The sequence below is a fragment of the Kogia breviceps genome, chromosome 9 (assembly GCF_026419965.1).
Source record: "Kogia breviceps isolate mKogBre1 chromosome 9, mKogBre1 haplotype 1, whole genome shotgun sequence".
NCBI classification, from domain to species: domain Eukaryota; kingdom Metazoa; phylum Chordata; class Mammalia; order Artiodactyla; family Physeteridae; genus Kogia; species Kogia breviceps.
The window spans coordinates 18993972-19014474 of NC_081318.1; the positions used below are offsets into that span (position 1 = coordinate 18993972).

Genomic DNA, 20503 nt, shown 5'->3' on the forward strand with positions numbered 1-20503 from the left:
CTTTGCTTACCCAAGATTTATCCCTATTAGAGATTAGCTGGAGCAAAGGTGTATATGAAAAAAGAGACAACTCAACAATACCACTGAGTAGTGGTTTACCACTACTCAGCAATACTGCTGAGTAAAAGAGTCAGCATAAATGGAATCAGTCCAGATCTCTCATTTCTTTATTATGCAAGGAGTGTTCTATTTTCCGCTGGCCAGGAAGGCTATGAAAGTCAAAAACTACAAGAGCCTTGCAACTTCTTGTTAAATAAGTTTTCTGACACATGGCAACTAGTGATTAATTACTGTGTTAGAAGATAACATTCCTATAGAGATTTGCTGGAAATACAGATGATGTCTATGCTTGATTAGACGTTGCTTAAGGAACGGTGAGACACACTGCTGCTACAGTCTATTACTGCTGGCTATTTTGGTATCACTGTTATATTTATTTTACATAGCTTCACATTCAGTAGAATTGATGGAGCCCATTTCATAAGACCTGTCCCTACCAAAAACAAGAACAGAAAATAATAAGGCTATGAAGTGTGTTTATGTATATGTGTATGTATGAGAGCGAGAGAAAATGAAGGAGAAAGAGACTATGAGTAGTAGGGATGTAGTACTCCTTTTTGTAACACTTTCTCTCTACAAAGAAAGAATTGCAAGGGAGATGCTCTGTTTTTCATGAGCCAATAAGAAAACTGACCCACGTCAGCTGGTTAAAACGTTCAGGGCATTAAAGATAAACTAAACTTTGTCATTATCCAAATTCTTTACCACAAAAAGAAGCCTTGATTTGATACCTAGTCATTCATCCAATACACAAAATGAGCACTTACTCTGGTCCATGCACCAAGAAAACAGAAAAAATCTGGGCTTCCTGGAGCTTACAAGTCTGGTAAACATGTGTCTTTTGAGCTGGGATCAGGACAGAATCATCCAATGCTATATACTTAAGTGAGCCTATCTCCTCTCATAATCCATTAAGAGTAGTAATAGCAGTACTTCTCCCAAGAGGTCACATTTCAGCTTATACCCACTTCCTTGGATACCACTCCCAAATCCAACTGTGAAAGGCATGGCTTTGCTGAAAAATTGCTTTGCCGGTATACGGCCCATCGATGCCAACCTCAATACCGCCCAGTCAACATTTCATTATTCAGATGCTAGCGTTTTTACTATGTGTTCGGGCCCCATACTGTCTGCCAAAAGCTGTGTTAATTTACTTATTTCAGCAAAATAAAAAAAAATCATTTAAAAAAAGGATGATTGAATTTAGGAATTATATTCCTCAGAGAATTAGTAATGCTTCTCTGTATCCCTCAGGCCTCCATGTTCTTATCTTCCCCTTGTCAATGTTATTATGAATAGACTAATTCAGTAATGAGATCATTCCCCATCAGAGAGACCCAATAAATGCAGCATTCAGTCACACCTAGTTTCCATAATCTGAGCAAGGAACGCTTTCCAACAAATTTAGCCTAAAATAGGGAATTTAATGAACACACACACAAATAGAAAGAAAGACAGGGAAGGAGGACAGAAAAGCAGAACAACAGGGTAGCATGGAACAAATGGAGGGATAGATTGGAGAAGACAGGTTAAAAGTGAAGATACATGGTTATACAATTTCAAAACAAAGATCCTAGCATAGATGTCTTAATAATTGTCAAAGTAATATAACATTTCATCATCCCCTTAAGTGTCTCAAGGATTATTTCAAATTTTCTTGAACTTCTACAAGAATCAAAAAATCAAGTGAAAAAACACAGAAATACTAAATATTAGGTAGGAGCATTCTGGACTATTAAAAACAAAAGACTTCCTAGCCATAAAGGAGTTCATGGAATAATTCATTTAGGTATAATCGTCAATAAAGCACCAACATCATAATCATTATCCATCCTGTTCAAAACTTAAGTTTTCATTAAAGCTACAAAGGTCCACTGATTTAAGAAAGGTATGGCTGGTGTTGATACCATATGAAGAGAGAATAAAATTAACTCTTGTATTTGAAAAAGTGTATTATAAGGAAACACTAAAAACTGAGATCAGCAACCCTAGAAAAGAGAAAGTGAAATGCTATTTAAAAAAGAACCTTCAATTACATAAAGGAACAGTGCAAATAGTGATGAGTAACCTTTTTCCCCCCAAGGGAAAAAAGAAGGGGGAGATGGGTTTCAACTGGGAAAGATAGAAGAGATGAGGAAACAGATTCATGTAAAAATACATTCAACACGTTATTTAGGATGAGAGAAAATTGTAAAAGATCCAAATGTCTACAAATCTGCATATACTTAGATAAATAAATTATGGTTTACTTACTCCATGGAACATTTGTTCGGGTGTTAAAAATAATACTTTCAAGGGATATTAATGGATATGGGCAAAACCATGCTTTCACAGATTATTATTGATATAGGAAAACGCAATTAAAGTAAAAAACTCATTAACAATTTTGTAAAGAGAAATGATATGCATGCCCATGAGAAAACTCACCTAGACACATGTACAAAAACCAGGAGAAAGTATATCAAATATCACAGTCTCTAGATTAAAAGTTTATGACTAACGTTTATATATTCTTCTTTATATTTTATGTTACATATTTTATGCAATGAGCATATATTACTTTTACAATTAGAAAATAAAGTTACTAAAGTTCTGTAGTAAAAGAACTTAGGTTAGACAATAGGAAAAATTACCTGTTTAAGAGTTGTTAAACATCCAATAGAATTTTAGAGAATTACCTTCTCTATAACCAACGTACATCTATTCCATTTTTTTCCTTTTTTGAAATTGAGGTATAATTGACATATTAGTTTCAGATGTACAACATAATAATTCAATATATGCATATATTGTGAAATGATCATCACAATACGTTTAATTAACATCCATCATTCATTTTTTTTTTTTAACTAAGTTTTTAAGTACTGAGAACCCATTTTTAGAAATGACTTGATAGACAATGAGGCCTTGGCTTTAGTACAGGAACTGAGCCCAATCTTTCCTCCTACCTTGCAAAGTCCAGGTCTGCCTCCCGAGACATGGTGATGTTGGTCAAATTCTGCTGAAGGACAAAAATGTTCCTACACATCTTCTTGATGCCAGACTCACTGATGCGCCGGAAGTACTGGGCGCCGTTAATAAGGATGCAGGAGATCAGGTGTCCTAGGCCTGAGGGATCAGCACAGGGCAGTGGGGAGGAAAGAGAAGACAGATTAGTGCCATCTTGCATAAACCGACACAGGATTTCTCTCTTCTGCTGCTCAGAAAATTTTAATGACCAAGGAAAACTTACTTCTGATGGTTGGACCAGCTGATCTTACAATGATTTCAGAGTATTTAGACAGTGCCCAAGTAGTTACAAATGGGGAGACTTTCTGCTGGCAAAAAACCTGGTATATCTACAGCTCCAGCACTGCCATATACAGTTAAAGCCACCATTCCAGGGCTTAGAGTCCAGGCCAGGTTGTTTTAAACTATTGAAGTGCATAGAACTCTTGTTTTTCGGTACAGTTATTTTAAAGCGGAGAAGAACACATGTAAATATGATGATCTGTTTGGTCTCCTTTTCCTCCTACAAAACGGGTCGGGGTGTACTTTTGGCTCAAAAGTTGATTGGCAACCTACATAAGTAAAAATAAGAAAATGGGCTATTGGCATGAATGTTACTACACCTCAACACTGACAATGGAGTATAATTCTAAAGTAGTAACTGGAGAGAATGTAATCAGAAACAAAGTGCAGGGCTTCCCTGGTGGCGCAGTGGTTGAGAGTCCGCCTGCCGTTGCAGGGGACACGGGTTCGTGCCCCGGTCCGGGAGGATCCCATGTGCCGCGGAGCGGCTGGGCCCGTGAGCCATGGCCGCTGAGCCTGCACGTCCGGGGCCCACGTACCGCAAAAAAAAAAAGAAACAAAGTGCAAAGGAAGAGCAGATCATGCATTAACTGTGGAGTTCCTACAAGACAACTGTGCACTTCTCTGGGGTATCGTAAGTGATTTGTTCTCATCGCCAAAGGACTGTCTTAAGGTCTATGAAATTCAGCAAAGAGCTGGGTAGTACATCAATAAACTAAGAGGTCCCATTCAGGTTACCCTAGGTAATGAAGTTGAGGAATGCTGGTTCAGAACAACCCGAGGCACATGTGGGTTACCATTCTTAGAAGTTAAGACTTTAATTCTAAATACTTGGAAATAAGTAAACCTCTCTTCCTTCTTTTTCTCTTATTCTTACAAAGTTGGACTCTGGCAAGATGTTCTCCCCAGAATTCTAAAGTTAGTATGACTAGTCACAAGCAGTCTACTATTTTTGTCTCAGGGCGTAATTTCAGGGTCAATGGCTCCTTCTGTCTTCAGAATGAGTTTTCCTTTGATTCGGATAAATATAGAAAAAGGACAGGAGAAGGCACTGTCTCTTGCTTCAGCTACACTCACCCAGTGTTGCTTCAAGACCACAAATTCGCGCGTGTGTGCTACTTTTTGAAAGCGAAGCAAAAAGCTTTTCACTTGAAGGGAAAGCAACACACACATGGATTTTACATTTAAAGTAAGACAGTTTATGTGAAAAATCTCTGTAGGTTATTTTTTATTTTTTTGTGGTACGCGGGCCTCTCACTGTTGTGGCCTCTCCCATCGCGGAGCGCAGGCTCCGGACGCGCAGGCTCAGCGGCCACGGCTCACGGGCCCAGCCGCTCTGCAGCATGTGGGATCTTCCCGGACCGGGGCACGAACCCGTGTCTCCTGCATCGGCAGGCGGATTCTCAACCACTGCGCCACCAGGGAAGCCCTCTGTAGGTTATTTTGCTGTGATGCTCCTCAGCCCGTAACTTCACGCAAAATTTTGTTCTGCGGTGCTTCAGTGTGGTCTGCCCTACGTGTACGCTATGAGGCAATGCAACGCTTGTAGAGAATAATAAAGAAAGAAATAAATGTATATACCAATTAAATATAAGCAATTATAATAATAAACCAATTAAAAGTTGGTCTGCTTTGTATTATCACTATCCATTGGGAATTCTAAATAATATCTGTGATTAAAATACTCCTTAAAAAAAATAATAAAATAAAATACGTCTTCTTGACACACCAAGAAGACTGAGACCACTGCCACCTCCCCAACTTGGGAAACTCAATGTCATGCTTTTTGAATTTAGGACGTGATATCACAGAGGGATAGCTAGCTTTTTAAATAGGAATCCTCAAATTTATGATTTTTTTTTTTTTTTTTTTTTTTTAGTTAAAATCTCTTCTATGTCAGAGGATTATACCTGTATCTCAAGAAGATGTTGCTGCCCAGCAGAATTAGATGTTAAGAAATGTCTGGTCAGGGGCTTCCCTGGTGGCGCAGTGGTTGAGAGTCCGCCTGCCGATGCAGGGGACGCGGGTTCGTGCCCCGGTCCGGGAGGATCCCACATGCCGCGGAGCGGCTGGGCCCGTGAGCCATGGCCGCTGAGCCTGCACGTCCGGAGCCTGCGCTCCGCGATGGGAGAGGCCACAACAGTGAGAGGCCCGCATAGAGCAAAAAAAAAAAAAAAAAAAAAGAAATGTCTGGTCAAAATGAGAGGAACCCTCTGGGATGTGAATGTTGATATGTGGGGCTTGGAAGATCACTGTCAAGAGCCCAAAGGGAATTCTGCGTAGTCAGGAAAGTGATTTTTTAGATGTGCCCTGTACCCTCAAGCTACAGAGTATTGCTGCAGTCTCCAATTCACAGAGCCATGGGGCTGACTAACAGCTAACCTTTTCATACTTTCTGGCTAAAGTCTTTTAGGGATACTCCCCTTCAGAACAGATCTCCATCACTATAAGTTAATGGGAAAACAGGATTTTTTTAGGGGGCAGGGGGTCCACATTTGCTAGAACAGAACCATTTTATAAAGCAAGACATGGTCATGCACTGACACTCTCTTTCTATCTTTAGGCTGCCACAATCCTTTGCACTAAATACCTTCTTAATTGCTTTAAATAACACTGGCTCAATTCTGTGAGATGCCACAGATACTTTTGGCCCCCAAGTCTACATACAAACCAAGCAGAACAAGAAAAAAAGGGGATATAATTTGAAATCCTAAAAGGGGTCCTTTGGAGGAATACATCATGAAAATGACTTGGCTGGCAGTGCATTCTTTTAAATGTTGACGGCGAATGCCTTTGGAAAGTACTGTCTTTCACACCCTTCCTTACTTGCTTGACCCTGAAGGCATTTATGGATGCAGCCTTCTTAAAACTGCTGCTCATCAGAGGTTTCTGTTTTTTTCAGACAACAATTCATTCTCTGAGAGAAAACTTTCCCTTCCAGTGATAATTTTAGCCAATGAGGGGATCTTTCAGGGTTGTCTCTGTATGGTGTGTGTGTGTTTCTTTTTCCTTTATGAGCTCCTCTTGCGTTAATCTGCGGTCCACTCCACACATTTACCTAGGTCTCAGGAGCAGCATGTCAAGGAGGCAGACTGGCTGCCATCTGCCTTATCTCGGATTAAATCTCCTTCTCAAGAAGGAGCAGACGGAAGCCATATTGTTGCCTACCTAGACACACACACACAGGCTAGGTATTGCAGCTTTAATCCAAAGGGAAAAACAAACAGAAAATCAACAACCTTTTCCTACAAGTTTTGAACTTCAGTAATAGAGAAGATCAGGAAAGCCTTCACCTTTCCTTCCTCCCAAACTCCCAGGGACAGAGGCAGGGTCTGACCTTCAAATATATACTGGAACTTGTGCTGCTGGAGGCTGGCACTCATGGCCTCCTCAATGGCGCTGATGTCTTTGTTGAGCTTGACCACCAGAGGGTCATAATCCATACTTTCCACGTTAGCGACAATGGCATAGTTCCCCTCCTTCGCCAGAGGGATGAGATAGTGGAAACAGTGAACCCTGCAAGGGAGAGAGATGGCGAAAGCAGTTAGTAATAACGCTTTCTCATGAAAATAACCATCTTCTTGTGACAGAGCACCCCAAAATTTAAGACAGCAGTGGCCCTGTAAATGTTTATGTATCCCTCCCCCTTTTCACCAGAAAACCTTCTAAGTTATTCTGTAGAAAACCTGAGCGATCTCAAGCAAGTCAGCTTCTGTGATCCTCGCTTGTTTAATCCATACATTGGGGGTGAGGAGTAGATGAGCTCTAAAATCCTTTCCATGACGAGATTGTTTGCATAGAGTGAAAAGCATTATCTCTTTCAAGCAGATACTGTTGTAGTGAAAATGAGTGGCAGAGGTCACAGATCTTTGAAACTGGTTTCAATTGCCAGTTACTAGCTATGTGACTTCAGGTAAGTTACTTTCTCTCTCTGGGCCTCAGTTTCCTTATCTGTGAAATGGGGATGATAGCAACGCATACCTCATAAGGTACTCCGAGGAGCTACTACATAGAAAGAGTATAGAGCACAGGGGCTGGCAATATTATATTTATTATTGTTAATCTATTATTTAACCAAAACACTTACTGAACATGCATGAGTGTGTTAGAAATTGTGCTAGGCCCTGGGAATGTAAGACACAGTTTGTGCCATTAAAGACTCCACAGCCTAATGGGAATGACCATGAGAAAAATGACCAAAAGATGAGTTTCTCACTCAGAAGCATGTGTACCCAGGGTGCCATGGAAGTTTGCAGAGGAAAGGTTCAGAACAGGAGGAGATGCCTGGCATAGAAGACATATCTGAGTGAGCTTGAGGAAGGAGTACATTCCTATGTTGAAATGCCCTGAGTCAGCCTGGTAATGTACAATTCTTAGGTTCTTTTTGGTAGGTATCACTAACTGCCATGGAACTCTGAGATGGGGTAAGGATTGGCTACTCCATAACCTCTGCATTAAGCTGTAATGGAAGACGTTTCAGGCCAAATAATTCTACCCCTCATACAGGTATTTATTAAAAACAAACATACAAAACCCCTGTGCCACCCATGGGTAGGCATAGTTGAAACGGGTTGTTCTGTAAGCTTAGTGATTGTTTTAGGTTCTCTGTTTGATCTTGACATGGAAGGTGGACGGGAAGTCGACGTAATGACAATTCAGAGTTAGGGTTCTGTTATGCTTAGAGTTGGCATCAGGTAACAAGAAATATTCCTAAACAAATGGCCACATCATCCCTAATGATGCAACTGTAGGCTTAACCATAAGTTTTCTTTTTAAAGTCAGGTTTATTGTCAGATAATTTACAAACAGTAAAATTCACCCGTTTTAGTGTACAGTTTTATGAGTTTTGACAAATGCAACCAGCTGTATAAGTATCACCATAATCAAATTATAGAACAAAACCATCACCTCCAGAATTCCCTTGTGCCACCCTGGAAGTCAACCCCTTCTTATACCCCAAGGCTCTTGCAGCCACAGCTCTATTTTCAGTCTCCACAGTTTTGTCTCTTCCAGAATGCCATATAAATGCAATCATACAGCATGTAGCCTTTGGGGTTTGGCTTCTTTCAATCTGAGATTTATCCATGTTGCTGTTCATTCCTTGTTATTGCTGAGTGGTCTCCTGCATATGGATGTGCTACAATTTAACCCTTCACCAGCTGACATCTGGGTTGTTTCTAGTTTGGGGTGATTACGAATAAAGCTGCTTCGTGTATAGGTTTTTGTGTAAATATAAAAGTTCCTTTTTCTTGGATAAATATCTACAAGTGGGATTGCTGCATCATATGGTAAGTATATGCTTAATTTTATAAGAAACTGCCAAACTGTTTTCCAAAGCAGCTGTGCTATTTTGCTTTCCTACTACCAATGTACAAGAGTTCCAGTTGCTCCACAGCCTCAAAAGCACTTACTGCTGTCAGTTTTTTTTTTTTTTTAATTTAAGCTTTATGGAGGTATAACTGACATTAAATTATAAGATATTTAGTGTATGCCATGGTAATTTGATATACGTACACCCTGTGAAAGGATTCCCTTCATCTAGTTAATTAACACACCCATCACCTCACATATTTAGCCTTTTTTTTTTTTAACATCTTTATTGGAGTATAATTGCTTTACAATGGTGTGTTAGTTTCTGCTTTATAACAATGAGAACATGAAGTACTACTCTCTCAGCAAATTTCAATTATACAATACAGTGTTATCAACTATAGTCATTCTGGTTTACATTAGATCCTCAGACCTTATTTATCTTAGAGCTGAAATGTGTACCCTTTTACCAGCCACTTCCCATTTCCCTCATCCTCCAGCCACCACTTTTCTACTCTGTTTCTGTGATTTTTTAAAAAAATGATTCCACATATAAATGATACCATGCAGTAGTTGTCTTTCTTTGTCTAGCTTATTTCTCTTACGATAATGTCCTCAAGTGCTTATCAATTAAAAATATTTTTTTAAGTCATTCTGATAGATGTACAGTGGTGTCTCATTGTGGTTTTAATTTGCATTTTCCTAGTTGACTAATGATGTTAGACATATTTTCATGTGTTTGTTTGTCATCCATACATCTTTCTTTTTATAAGATTTTTTTTTTTTTTTGATTTGGACCATTTTAAAAGTCTTTACTGAACTTGTTACAATATTGCTTCTGTTTTATGCTTTGTTTTTTTTGGCCAAAGGGCATGTGAGATCCCAGCTCCGTGACCAGGATCGAACCCGTGCTCCCTGCATTGGATGGCGAAGTCCCAACCCACCAGACCGCCAGGGAAGTCCTGCCATACATACATGTTTGTGTTCACATAATTTGCCTAATTTTTTTATTGACTTGTTTTCTCATTACTAACTTTTGAGAGTTCTTTATAGATGCTGGATACAAGTTGACATGCATTTTGTAAACATTTTCTCCCAATCTTTGGCTTGTCTTTTCATCTTAACAATGTCTTTCAAAGAACTGTTTTAAATGTTGATGAAGTTTAATTTATCAGTTTTTTTTGCTTTTATGGATCGTACTCTGGGGGTCAGCTTTAAGAAATCTTTGCCCAAACAAAGTTACAAAGATTTCTTCCTATATTTGCTTCTAGGAGTTTTATAGTTTGAGGTTTTACATTTAGAGCTACGATCCATGTTAAGCTAAGTTTTACACAGGATGTGCTATATTTTTATAACCTGCTCATGGAAGGGAATCCAAGTATCTTGACTGCTAGTTCATTTTCATGATAGGTGATCACCTTTACAGCTGCTAATCAACTAAGGATTAATTTTGCCAATAAAAACTCATTTTGACATGCACGTGCTAATTATGAAAGTATATGGTTTTGATCAGGATACCAGTGACGGCATCAGTTGCAGTCCCTCCAGAAGGTGACAGTTTTGATACAATGAAAGTTGATCAACCCTGGAGTGGGATTCATGCCTAGGGAAATGGATTGCTACCGCGGTTGAAATTTAAACTCAGTAACTCTTAGTTGAAAATAAAATCAAGCCATTAATGCTAAAGTATTTTTTACAGTAAATTATAGACATTACAACCTCAGACGATGGGAAGACCATATATCAATACAAAGGCATGAGGGTGTGAATGGAGGACAGTTTTAAGGAATGACCAGATGTTCCTTTTAGTACATACAGATCACATGACAGAGGCCTGAGGGGAGCTTGGGGAGATGGGCAGGGGCCAGGTCATTATAAGCTTTGAGGCCATCTAAGGACTCTGGACTTTATGTGAGAAGTCACAGGGAGTCTTAAGAGGATTTTAAGAGGTGAAATTATATAATCAGATATGAGCTTTGGCAAGATGATTCTGCACAGTATAAAGGGTGAATTAATGGTGGAGAATGGGAGAAATCAGAAGTAGAGACTACTTCGAAAATTACTATGAATTGGAGGTGAGTGCTTACGAGATCCTGAAGTAAGTGGCAGAGAGGAGAGATAAAAACTGTTTTAAGATATTATCTTCCTCTCCCAAAATGATTAGAGATGAAAAGAAATTAAAATAGTCATTGGCAAGTGTCAAATTCAGAAAAAGGTTTTTTTTTTTTCTTTTTCTTTTGAATTCTGGCACGTTGTTGCTGACCTTAACACAACTTTGGCATTAAAGTTTTCTGCAAATATTGCTGATTACACAGCAGGATGGGTGACTTTCAGAAAGTGCACCCTTAGGATACCAACAGCAACAGGCAGTTACTGTTCAACCCACTTAGAACCCTCCTGATGGTGAGAGAAATCAGCTGATAAAGGTGACATTCTTAGCATCTTAGACTCAAATGGCAACTTAATTTTCTTCTTCTAAAGTTCAAATAGAAAAAAAAAAAACCTCAACAATTTTTAATGGTCTCACCATGTCTTTCATCTCTTGGGGGTGTCACATGCTTTATGATTCAGACTGTAAAAAAGCACTGCTTAGTGGTTAAATGTGACCTACAGTGACACAGGTAAAATGTCACATGCTCTTTGGATGGGTCCTTCAACACAGAATCTATTGGATTTGAGAACCCTTTTCGGTTTTTTTTGTTTTTTGTTTTTTTTAGTGAAACAAGTAACGTGTTTATTAGGAGGAAAAAGAGTACGTGTGGATAGACACACAGGCAGGGAGAACGCTTTTTGGTTTTAACTTTAACAATGTTAAAGAAAAAGATGGGCTATGGATATAAAATATTTGAGGCAATAAGACAAATTTTTGGCATTTGAAGTTGTTCTGCACTTGCTAGCTTTCCCCATTAATTTTTTCCCTTTACGTTTTTTTGTTTATTCTATCTGTGCTCTCTTATTATAGTGGCTTCTTGGGTAAAAGTGCCAGAGACAGTGCCTAACTAGCCACTTCTTCATTGGACCAGCTCCTGGACCACAGGGCCTAAGTTCTAATTCTCCTCTCCAGCGGGATCGGAACAAAACAAACCTTAGCTGCTGATGGTCACAAGGCTGATGCTGGCCATGCAGTCTTTGTACCCCTTAAATACGTGTCATGGACTGCCAAGTGAAAATCATCTCCAAACCAATTCATTTTCTTGAATGAGCAACAGGTTTTGTTTGGGGAACCCACACTTAACTTTATCTGGGTTTGATTTCAAACCAGCTAATTCTTGAGAGTCACTGAACGCTTATTATGCAGCAGGACTGTTCCAGGTTCTGGAGCCAGAGCAGTGAAGGAGGCACACCTGATTCCTGCCTTCTAGATGCTAATGGTTCCTTCCACAGTCACCCACTGTGGGTGCCCAGAGCACTTAGCCATCTCCTCTACTCTAGCTTCGGACAACTACGGTAATGATTTATTTGAGATTTTCCTTATTCATTTTCTATCATCAACTGTACAAACAAACAAAAGCTTGTTACTGTGACAAGGAATGAATAAAATGTGTCGACATTCACTATCTGAGCCGTACATGGAGTGTTCTGTCGAGTTTTATACCACACTTGAACAGGGACAAAGAGAATCTGGAACACATTCATAGGAAAGCAACCTGAATGTCGAAACCGTGTTAAATGAAGACATAAGGAAATTTAATTTGGAAAAAATAAACACGTTTTCATTTAAAGTCAGGGAAAGATAATTCTGCATCCAGGACTCTAAAACTCAGTCTTTTTTTTGTTGTTGTTATTTATTCTTAAAATGATCTTTTCCTGTTTTTAAACTAATGATGAAGGAGCTATAGCAATAGGTGTTACAGCACTGAATGGTTTCTTGTAAAGTTAATAAACAATGACTAAGATATGTTCGGCATTATTAAGAACAGTACTGCCAATATGTACAAAAATAAAAAGGGCAGGATAGAGGTCAAGGATTGAAAAGATCTTACTCAAAGACCTTTGGGTAAGGCAAAGATGCCTTGAAAGTATCCTACTTGGAATTAACTACACTACAAGCTGATAATTCCAAATGAAGAACACATCGCGAACCCACACAGCCAATGGCATAAATTCCAGGAGCTGTGATAGTAATTAATTTGATGCTCCCTTGTTTTTCTATGCAACCCAGGTAACAGAGGCATCAGAGTGTTACTGGGTGTTTTTTTTCCCCCCGTCGATTGCATTTATCTTATTCACAGAAAATACCCGATTTATTTCATTGTTGGCTTGTAAATAAATAGAAAACAAATCTAATACTTATCATAAAACAAATCAGAAATCATAGAGGAAAAGGCTTTATTTCTCAACAACTGAATGTAAGAAATAAGATCAGAAATAATGCTGAGTAAAACAGACTCCAAATCTACAATGCTACTTCAGTTGCCCTACTCAAAGGTCTTCACAAGCAATAAAGAAGTAACTCGCTGGACAAGATAATGAAGAATGAAAAAAGCAAGCAGCACGCAAAAGAAGTGACATCAACAATACATTATCAAGTAAGCTTTGCCTGAGCACACCTGCAAGATAGCCAAGTTCTAACAGGAGTCCATGAACCAAAATCCTATTGACATTTTTAAAACCTAAATCTACTAAAGACTCGAAACAAAAAGGCAATACTCTATCAACTTTAATAATGTCTCACAGTAATACAAAAGAAAATGTATTACTATACACTTTCTGATCCTGAGGTCTTTGATCTTGATGTTTCAAAACTATATATCCAACTGTCTATTTGACGTTGGTACCCAGATGTCTAAGAAGCATCTCAAACCAAACATCACCAAAACAGAATTCTTGATTTCTACCCCTCCCCCAACCTTTCTCAGTCCCTCAGTCTTTCTCACCTCACTCAATGGTCTTGGCATCCACATAGTTTTGCTCTGCGGTTTCCCTGGAGTCCTGGCCCCAGAGCCGTGGTTTTCCTGGAGTCCTTTCTTTCTCTCACTGCCACCAGTCCTGCACCCAATCCAGTCTATCAATAAATCAGCTCTACCTTGAGAACATGTCCCAAATCCAACACCTCTCACTCCTTCACCTCTGTCATTCTGGGGCTCATGTCTGGTCTCAACTGATCCCTCGGATTCCATTCATATTTCTCCCTGCAATTTTTTCCATACAACAGCCGGAGTGATCTTTTAAAAATGTGGGGCTTCCCTGGTGGCGCAGCGGTTGAGAGTCCGCCTGCCGATGCAGGGGACGCGGGTTCGTGCCCCGGTCTGGGAGGATCCCACGTGCCGCGGAGCGGCTGGGCCCGTGAGCCACGGCCGCTGAGCCTGCGCGTTCGGAGCCTGTGATCCGCAATGGGAGAGGCCACACAACAGTGAGAGGCCCGCGTACCACACACACACACACACACACACACACACACACACACACACACACACACAAATGTGAATGAGTGAATGAATGAATGAATATCTTCCCCTTGCTTAAAACATTCTAATAGCTTCTTGATGCACTTAGAATAAAATATGAACTCATGCTGTACAGCAGGATATGGCACAACACTGTAAATCAACTACACTTCAATAAAAAAAATAAAACAATCCAAACTCTTCACGTGGTCTGTAAGACCCTCTAATGAGTCGGGCTCCAGCCTGCCTCCTGGCCTTTCCTTCCACTCCTCCCCACGTCCTTATTCACCGGGCTACAATCATATTGGATTCCTCTCTGTTCCTCAAATCTGCCAGTTTGCTTTTGTCTCAGGACCTGGTGAGTGCCCCTTCTGCCTGAAACTCTTTTCCACTAGGTCTTTGTATAGATGACTCTTTCTTGGTACCTTGTCACAATTTCCCTGACCATTTCATCTATGATACAAAATACCAGATCCCCCTTTCTCGTCAACCCTAGCCATTCTCTGCAGTGTCCAGTATAACAATAGTTACACGTGGCCATTGAACACTTGAAATGTGACTAATCCAAATTTTGACGGGCCGTAGCGTAAAAGATGCGGTAGATTTCAAAGGCTTAAGACAAAAAAATGCAAAATAGAACAATAACTTTTATGTTAATTCCACTTTGAAATGATAATATTTTGGATATACCGGGTTGGATAAAATATATTATGATGTACGTGTTTCTATATTTTCAAATGGAACCATTAGAATGTTTAAATTATTTATGTGGTTCACATGTGTAGCTCACTTTATATTTCTGTTTGATAGCGTGGTTTAATTCCATTCTGCTCTTTTATTTTTTTAGTTACACTATGCTGAAATTCCCCTTTTTATTTACTCACTGGCTGTTCACCCCAATTAGAATGTAGCTCTATGACAGTAGGGACCTTGAGTATTTCTGTCATCGTTGTGTCCCAATTCTTAGACCACTGTCTGGAACAAAGACGGCACTCAATAAATATTTACTGAATGAATAAATAAATGATGGGAGACTTTCTAGTCTTTTCTTCCTACCATTTCCAGAGGTGTGATAATAGTCTACCAAAGCTAATCGGAATATTCTACACTTCAGGGGAAGAAGCAAGAGTCCAAGAATATCATATCTTGGAAACTTCTTGAATTATGATTGAACTTAATGTCTTCAATTGAGTTTTAGGTTCTTTTTTTAAAAAAATATTTATTTCTTTATTTGGTTGCACAGGGTCCTAGTTGCGGCAGGTGGGCTCCTTAGTTGCAGCTCCAGGGCTCCTTAGTTGCGGCTTGCCAGCTTCTTCGTTGTGACATGTGAACTCTTGGTAGCAGCATGAATGTGGGATCTAGTTCCCTGATCAGGGATCAAACTTGGGCCCCCTGCATTGGGAGCGCGGAGTCTTATCTACTGCGCCACCGGAGAAGTCCCGGTTTTAGGTTCTTAAAGAAAGGGATCATGGTTCTTGCATCTGTATACTCCTTTCTTAGTATAAATTAGCATAGTAGCTTACTAAAAATATCAATAGCAATAAAGTCATCATAGTCGAAAAGCTACCATATTTTGAGCACTTACTCTGTGGCAGGCATTGTACTTATTACTTATCATTCCATTTATAAAATCTCTGAGTTAGAAATTACTGTTTCTATTTTTAAGAGGGGGAAACTGAGTTAGTAAAGTTAATTAACTGACTTAAGATGGCCTAGCCAACTGGTATAGACATTCCAATCTAGATCATTCTGATGTCATAGGCCATGCAAACTCCAAACCACCATATTCACAATACAGCATGTGCTTAAAAACTTTAACAGTGACTAACACTAAAAATCACTTCCAGTGTAAAAAAAAAAAGTACATCTATAATACGAACCAAAAATGATAGTGATACTCTCCAGACATAAGCGAATGATTTATGACCCACAGTGCAATTAAATCACAGTCTTGTGCTTGGCTGTGTCATACCTGACTTCCAGGTGTAGGACCAGCAAGCAGCGGTCAGCCATATCCTGGAAAGATTTTGCAAGTTCGCTCAGAGTCTGCATGATCTGCTCCGACACGGGTGGGAGATCCACGTTCACGTGGTTATCTTGAGCAGGAGACAGATCTGAAAGCAGGGGTGAGGACAAAACACCAATCATTTCATTAGATGCCTACAGATATTTTTTGAAATGACATATGATTTTGTTGTTCATCATGTTGTTTTTATCAATTTGGCTAATGCCAGTGTTGGCAGCATCAGGCATCTGAGACATGACACACTATTTCGGTACTTGATTAAACATAAAAGCCCAGCTGATTGTCTTGCATCAATTCACAGAATGACAGAAACAGGAACTCAGAGTTGGAAGTGAACTTAGTAATCTAGCCCAACCATGTGGTCTATGCTTGTGTTATCTGTACATCTTCAAGTGGCTGTTCAGCTTCTGGTTGCACAGCCACACAAATGTTTGTGAAAGGAAACTCAATTCCTCTTGCGGCAGCCTACTCCGTCTAAGAAAGATATGACCATCTTACATCAAGCCATGTCTGTTGTCATTGACTTCTAATCATTGGCCCTGGTTCTGCCAACTTAACAATCACTCTTACTTGTGTCAGTACTTCAAGTACTAAAGATATCTCTTTTGGCTTCCCTGAAGTCTTCTCCTTTTTGGGCTAAATGTCCCCAGACTTTCAACTAGTCTCCAAATTATCCAACTGAGTCATTTTATAATTCTCATAATTCACCAAAAAAAGTTCCAATTGTTCTATATTTCCCTTGAAATGTGGGACCTAGGACCAAACATAATAAATACCACAGAGTGGTCTGACCTGTCTAGAAAGAGTGATCAATTCCCTTGTTCTAGAAGCCGTGCTCCTTGCGTGTAAGCCTAGACTCTCCTGGGGTGGTGTGGGGCGAGGGAACAGGATGTGCTGCATTCTCCTGAACTCAGACAGAGCTCACTTACAATCGGCTAAAAGCCCTAAAAAGGTCTTTTTGGAAAATTTGATAAACCTACCTTCTCTATCTCTTGCAAGTAATTGATAAAATATTTAATAGCATTTGGCCATTTTCTACAGGAAAATACTAAATAGCAAAAATGTGAACTACATTTCCTTACGTCTAGACTTCTGTTTGTGTATCCAGTTCCCCATAATTTCTCAAAGATCACCAACAATAATTTGGCAATTTAATTCAAAAGTTCTTTGAGTTCTCTAGAGCCTCAAAGGCTGGCCTTGGGTCCCGTCTCCACTATTTACTTATTATTGTGACCAAGAGCTAATGACAAATTCTTTCCACCTCAGTTTCTTCTGTCAAATGGAGATAACATACCTTCAGAATGTTGTTGGGAACACTGAATAAGTTACAGCTGTTGGGAGTATTGAATGGGTTAATGTAGATAAAATACTTCGGACAACGGCACATAAAACTCACTGAATATTAATATAAATAATAAACACAAATAATAATTATTCTTTAGCATGTGATTTGTCCAGCTTAAGAGTCCTAAGCTTAATTATACCAACAAGGTACTTAAAAGATAATTCCATCCACCTTGAGGTTCAATTTCCATTTATTAGTATCTTTTGCTTTTCCATGTGAAAATTCTTCTCCTTCTCAGAGGATGCAGTGTCATTTGGAAGAAGGGCTCCCTGGACATAGGGGACATGGGATTTGGCGAGGCACTACTGGCTAACTTGGGAGGTGTCCACCTTACAGAGCAGGGAGTCAACGTATGTAGTGGAAGGCATATCTGCAGTGGTGGGTTTTCAGAGCTGCATCTATTCCTAGACTCAGCCAAGCACAGAGACGAGCCTGGAGAGATCGTCAAGAATTAAAAGGCTAAGTTCTCCTCAGTGGAAATAGACTTCAATAAATTAAAATATCATGGCAGACACACACAAAAAAGAATTTTGTTCAAGGGAACTGACGCGTAAGGAGGAAGGAAATATAGCGATGGAGATTTAAACTTACTACCAGCCTTGGCATCGTCTGAGATGTTCACTAACTCGGTCTGCAGGACTGGATGTAGACACTGCTTTCCTTCTTATGCTATCATTATTCAAGTTGTTTGACTGCAAGGTGAGATTACTGCCTTCATAATGTTTTCTTTTGGCAGACTGGATGAAAGCAACTATAAGTGACACTAGTCTAATATTTCAAGGCATTTTAGCACTTTTGATTACTCTGTTGTGTGACACTACCTGTGCCATGAAGAGCAACGTATATATCAATAAAAAAAGGGAGAGGGGCTTCACTGGTGGTACAGTGGTTAAGAATCTGCCTGCCAATGCAGGGGACATGGGTTCAATCCCTGGTCTGGGAAGATCCCACATGCCGTGGAGCAACTAAGCCTGTGCGCCACGACTACTGAGCCTGCACTCTAGAGCCCGCGTGCCACAACTACTGAGCCTGTGCGTTAGAGCCCATGCTCTGCAACAAGAGAAGCCACCGAAATGAGAGGCCCATGCACTGCAACAAAGAGTAGCCCCAGTTCTCCACAACTAGAGAAAGCCCACACACAGCAACGAAGACCCAGTGCAGCCAAAAATAAATAAGTAAATAAAATAAATTTAAATAAATAAAAAGGAAGAAATCAGACCCTAAGGAAATTGGGCTCATGGTCCAAGCTCTACAACTATACTAATCTCCCAACCTACCAAAGGCATTCTGGACAAATTTCACCAAGTTAAAAAACATTCCCTTTCTTCTCACAGAAATACGTAATTTCATCATGTGTAGCAGCTAACTGGCCAAACTCTGCAAATTAAAAAAAAAAAAAAAAAAAAGAATCCAAGTAGAGTAAGTTAACAGCCAGGAAAGCAGTCTACATAAAACTTGCAAGGTAGAGGTGAGGTAGAAGTAGTTTAGAATAGCAGCATGCTGTACATTTAGCTAGACTGTAATCTACAGGAAAAATAACATTTTAGTAAAGCACATGAAAACTGATGCCCCGGGCTCCACTGAAAAGCTGGTCTGAGAATTCCTCAGGGCTCGCTGACATTTATGAAGTTTTCTTAACAAGAAGGAATATACTGAGAAAAGAAGTGCTGCGCATGGCAAAGCCAACACAAAACAATTACCCAGCTCTCAAATGTCAAATGGAAATCTACGAAAAAGCAATGCTGAGAGAATCTGCTTGGGAGATTATAGTCAAGATAGGAGGTTACTGGACACCCACACTCTTTCAGAGGTTCGTGGCTGTATATTTATCTCAGGGATCGCTCTTCACATTGGCGGAGCCCACTTATATTAGGCTTTAACAATATCGGTAGTTGATTATTTTATTAAGATATGCACTTTGAGCTGTTTTTCTAATACTGGGGATGGGGCACATCAGATCATTCAAAGTATCCTTGTTCCTCTTACAGCCACTGCATAAAAGCGTGCGTCTCCGAGACGCCTAACTATTTGTGTCAATGTGACTGTGGCTCTCTGTGCTAAATTGGTTGGTTTATATGAGGATGCTGAACCTTGGTCTCTGGGGCAGACACTGCTTGTTAGGTGAACCAACAGATATTGCCAGCTCTCTCTTGTTCACTCCACGGTACGCTATGAGAAGCTAAATGTCTGCATTCCCAGCCTTGCTTGTGGCTGGAGGTGGCCATATGCCACTGTCTGGCCAATGACCCTCTAGGTAGATTCTTCTGGGGCAACCTGATCTAATCTTGGGTCAATTCTGTGACTCATCTTTTGACAGGAAAACAGAACAAAGTACAGACTGTTGCCACTAACATTTTTCTGGATTTTAATCCCCCAAAAGTCTTCACTACCACCTGTCAATCCTTCACTAGTACTTGGCCAGCTCCTTTCTCTTTCTCAGCAACTTTCTCAGATTCAGGCTGTGCTCCCCAGCCACTTTGTCCTTCCCACTGTCTTAACTCCTCTCTTGAGCACTTCAGATTCCTTTTTTTAAAAAAAATACTTTATTTATTTATTTATTTTTGGCTGCCTTGGGTCTTTGTTGCTGTGCGCGGGCTTTCTCTAGTTGTGGCGAGCGGGGGCTACTCTTGGTTGCGGTGCGTGGGCTTCTCGTTGTGGTGGCTTCTCTTGTTGTGGAGCACGGGCTCTAGGTGCGCGGGCTTCAGTAGTTGTGGCACGTGGGCTCAGTAGTTGTGGCTCACGGGCTGTAAAGCGTGCGTTTCAGCATTTGTGGCACACAGGATTAGCTGCTCCATGGCGTGTGGGATCTTCCCGGACCAGGGCTTGAATCCATGTCCAGTGCAACGGGAGGCAGATTCTTAACCACTGTGCCAACAAGGAGGTCCCTCAGATTCTTATTAAGACTTCAAAAGGACTGTCAGCATTTGCTTTCTCCATAGTCTTGCCTTCCATTAATTCTTCCATGTGCCATAATCTGATTTCTGCTTTCACCTGTTTATTAAATAATTATTCTGATAATAGTCACCAATGGTACCTTAATTGCCAAATCCATCGGGCAGTTTTCAATCCTACCCTCAGAAAGTC

At 40.1% G+C, this 20503-nt stretch overlaps 1 protein-coding gene across 1 annotated transcript in view; it reads right to left on the reverse strand.

Moving 5' to 3' along the window:
- The window catches only part of EXOC4 (exocyst complex component 4), an 826096-nt gene that overhangs the window by 53009 nt on the left and 752584 nt on the right, over positions 1–20503 (reverse strand). The window contains exons 15-17 of the mRNA XM_059074406.2: positions 16021–16162; positions 6689–6867; positions 3009–3168 (exon numbers count right to left, since the gene is read on the reverse strand). Coding sequence (XP_058930389.1) covers positions 3009–3168; positions 6689–6867; positions 16021–16162 — 481 coding nt within the window. The remainder of the gene's footprint in view (positions 1–3008; positions 3169–6688; positions 6868–16020; positions 16163–20503) is intronic.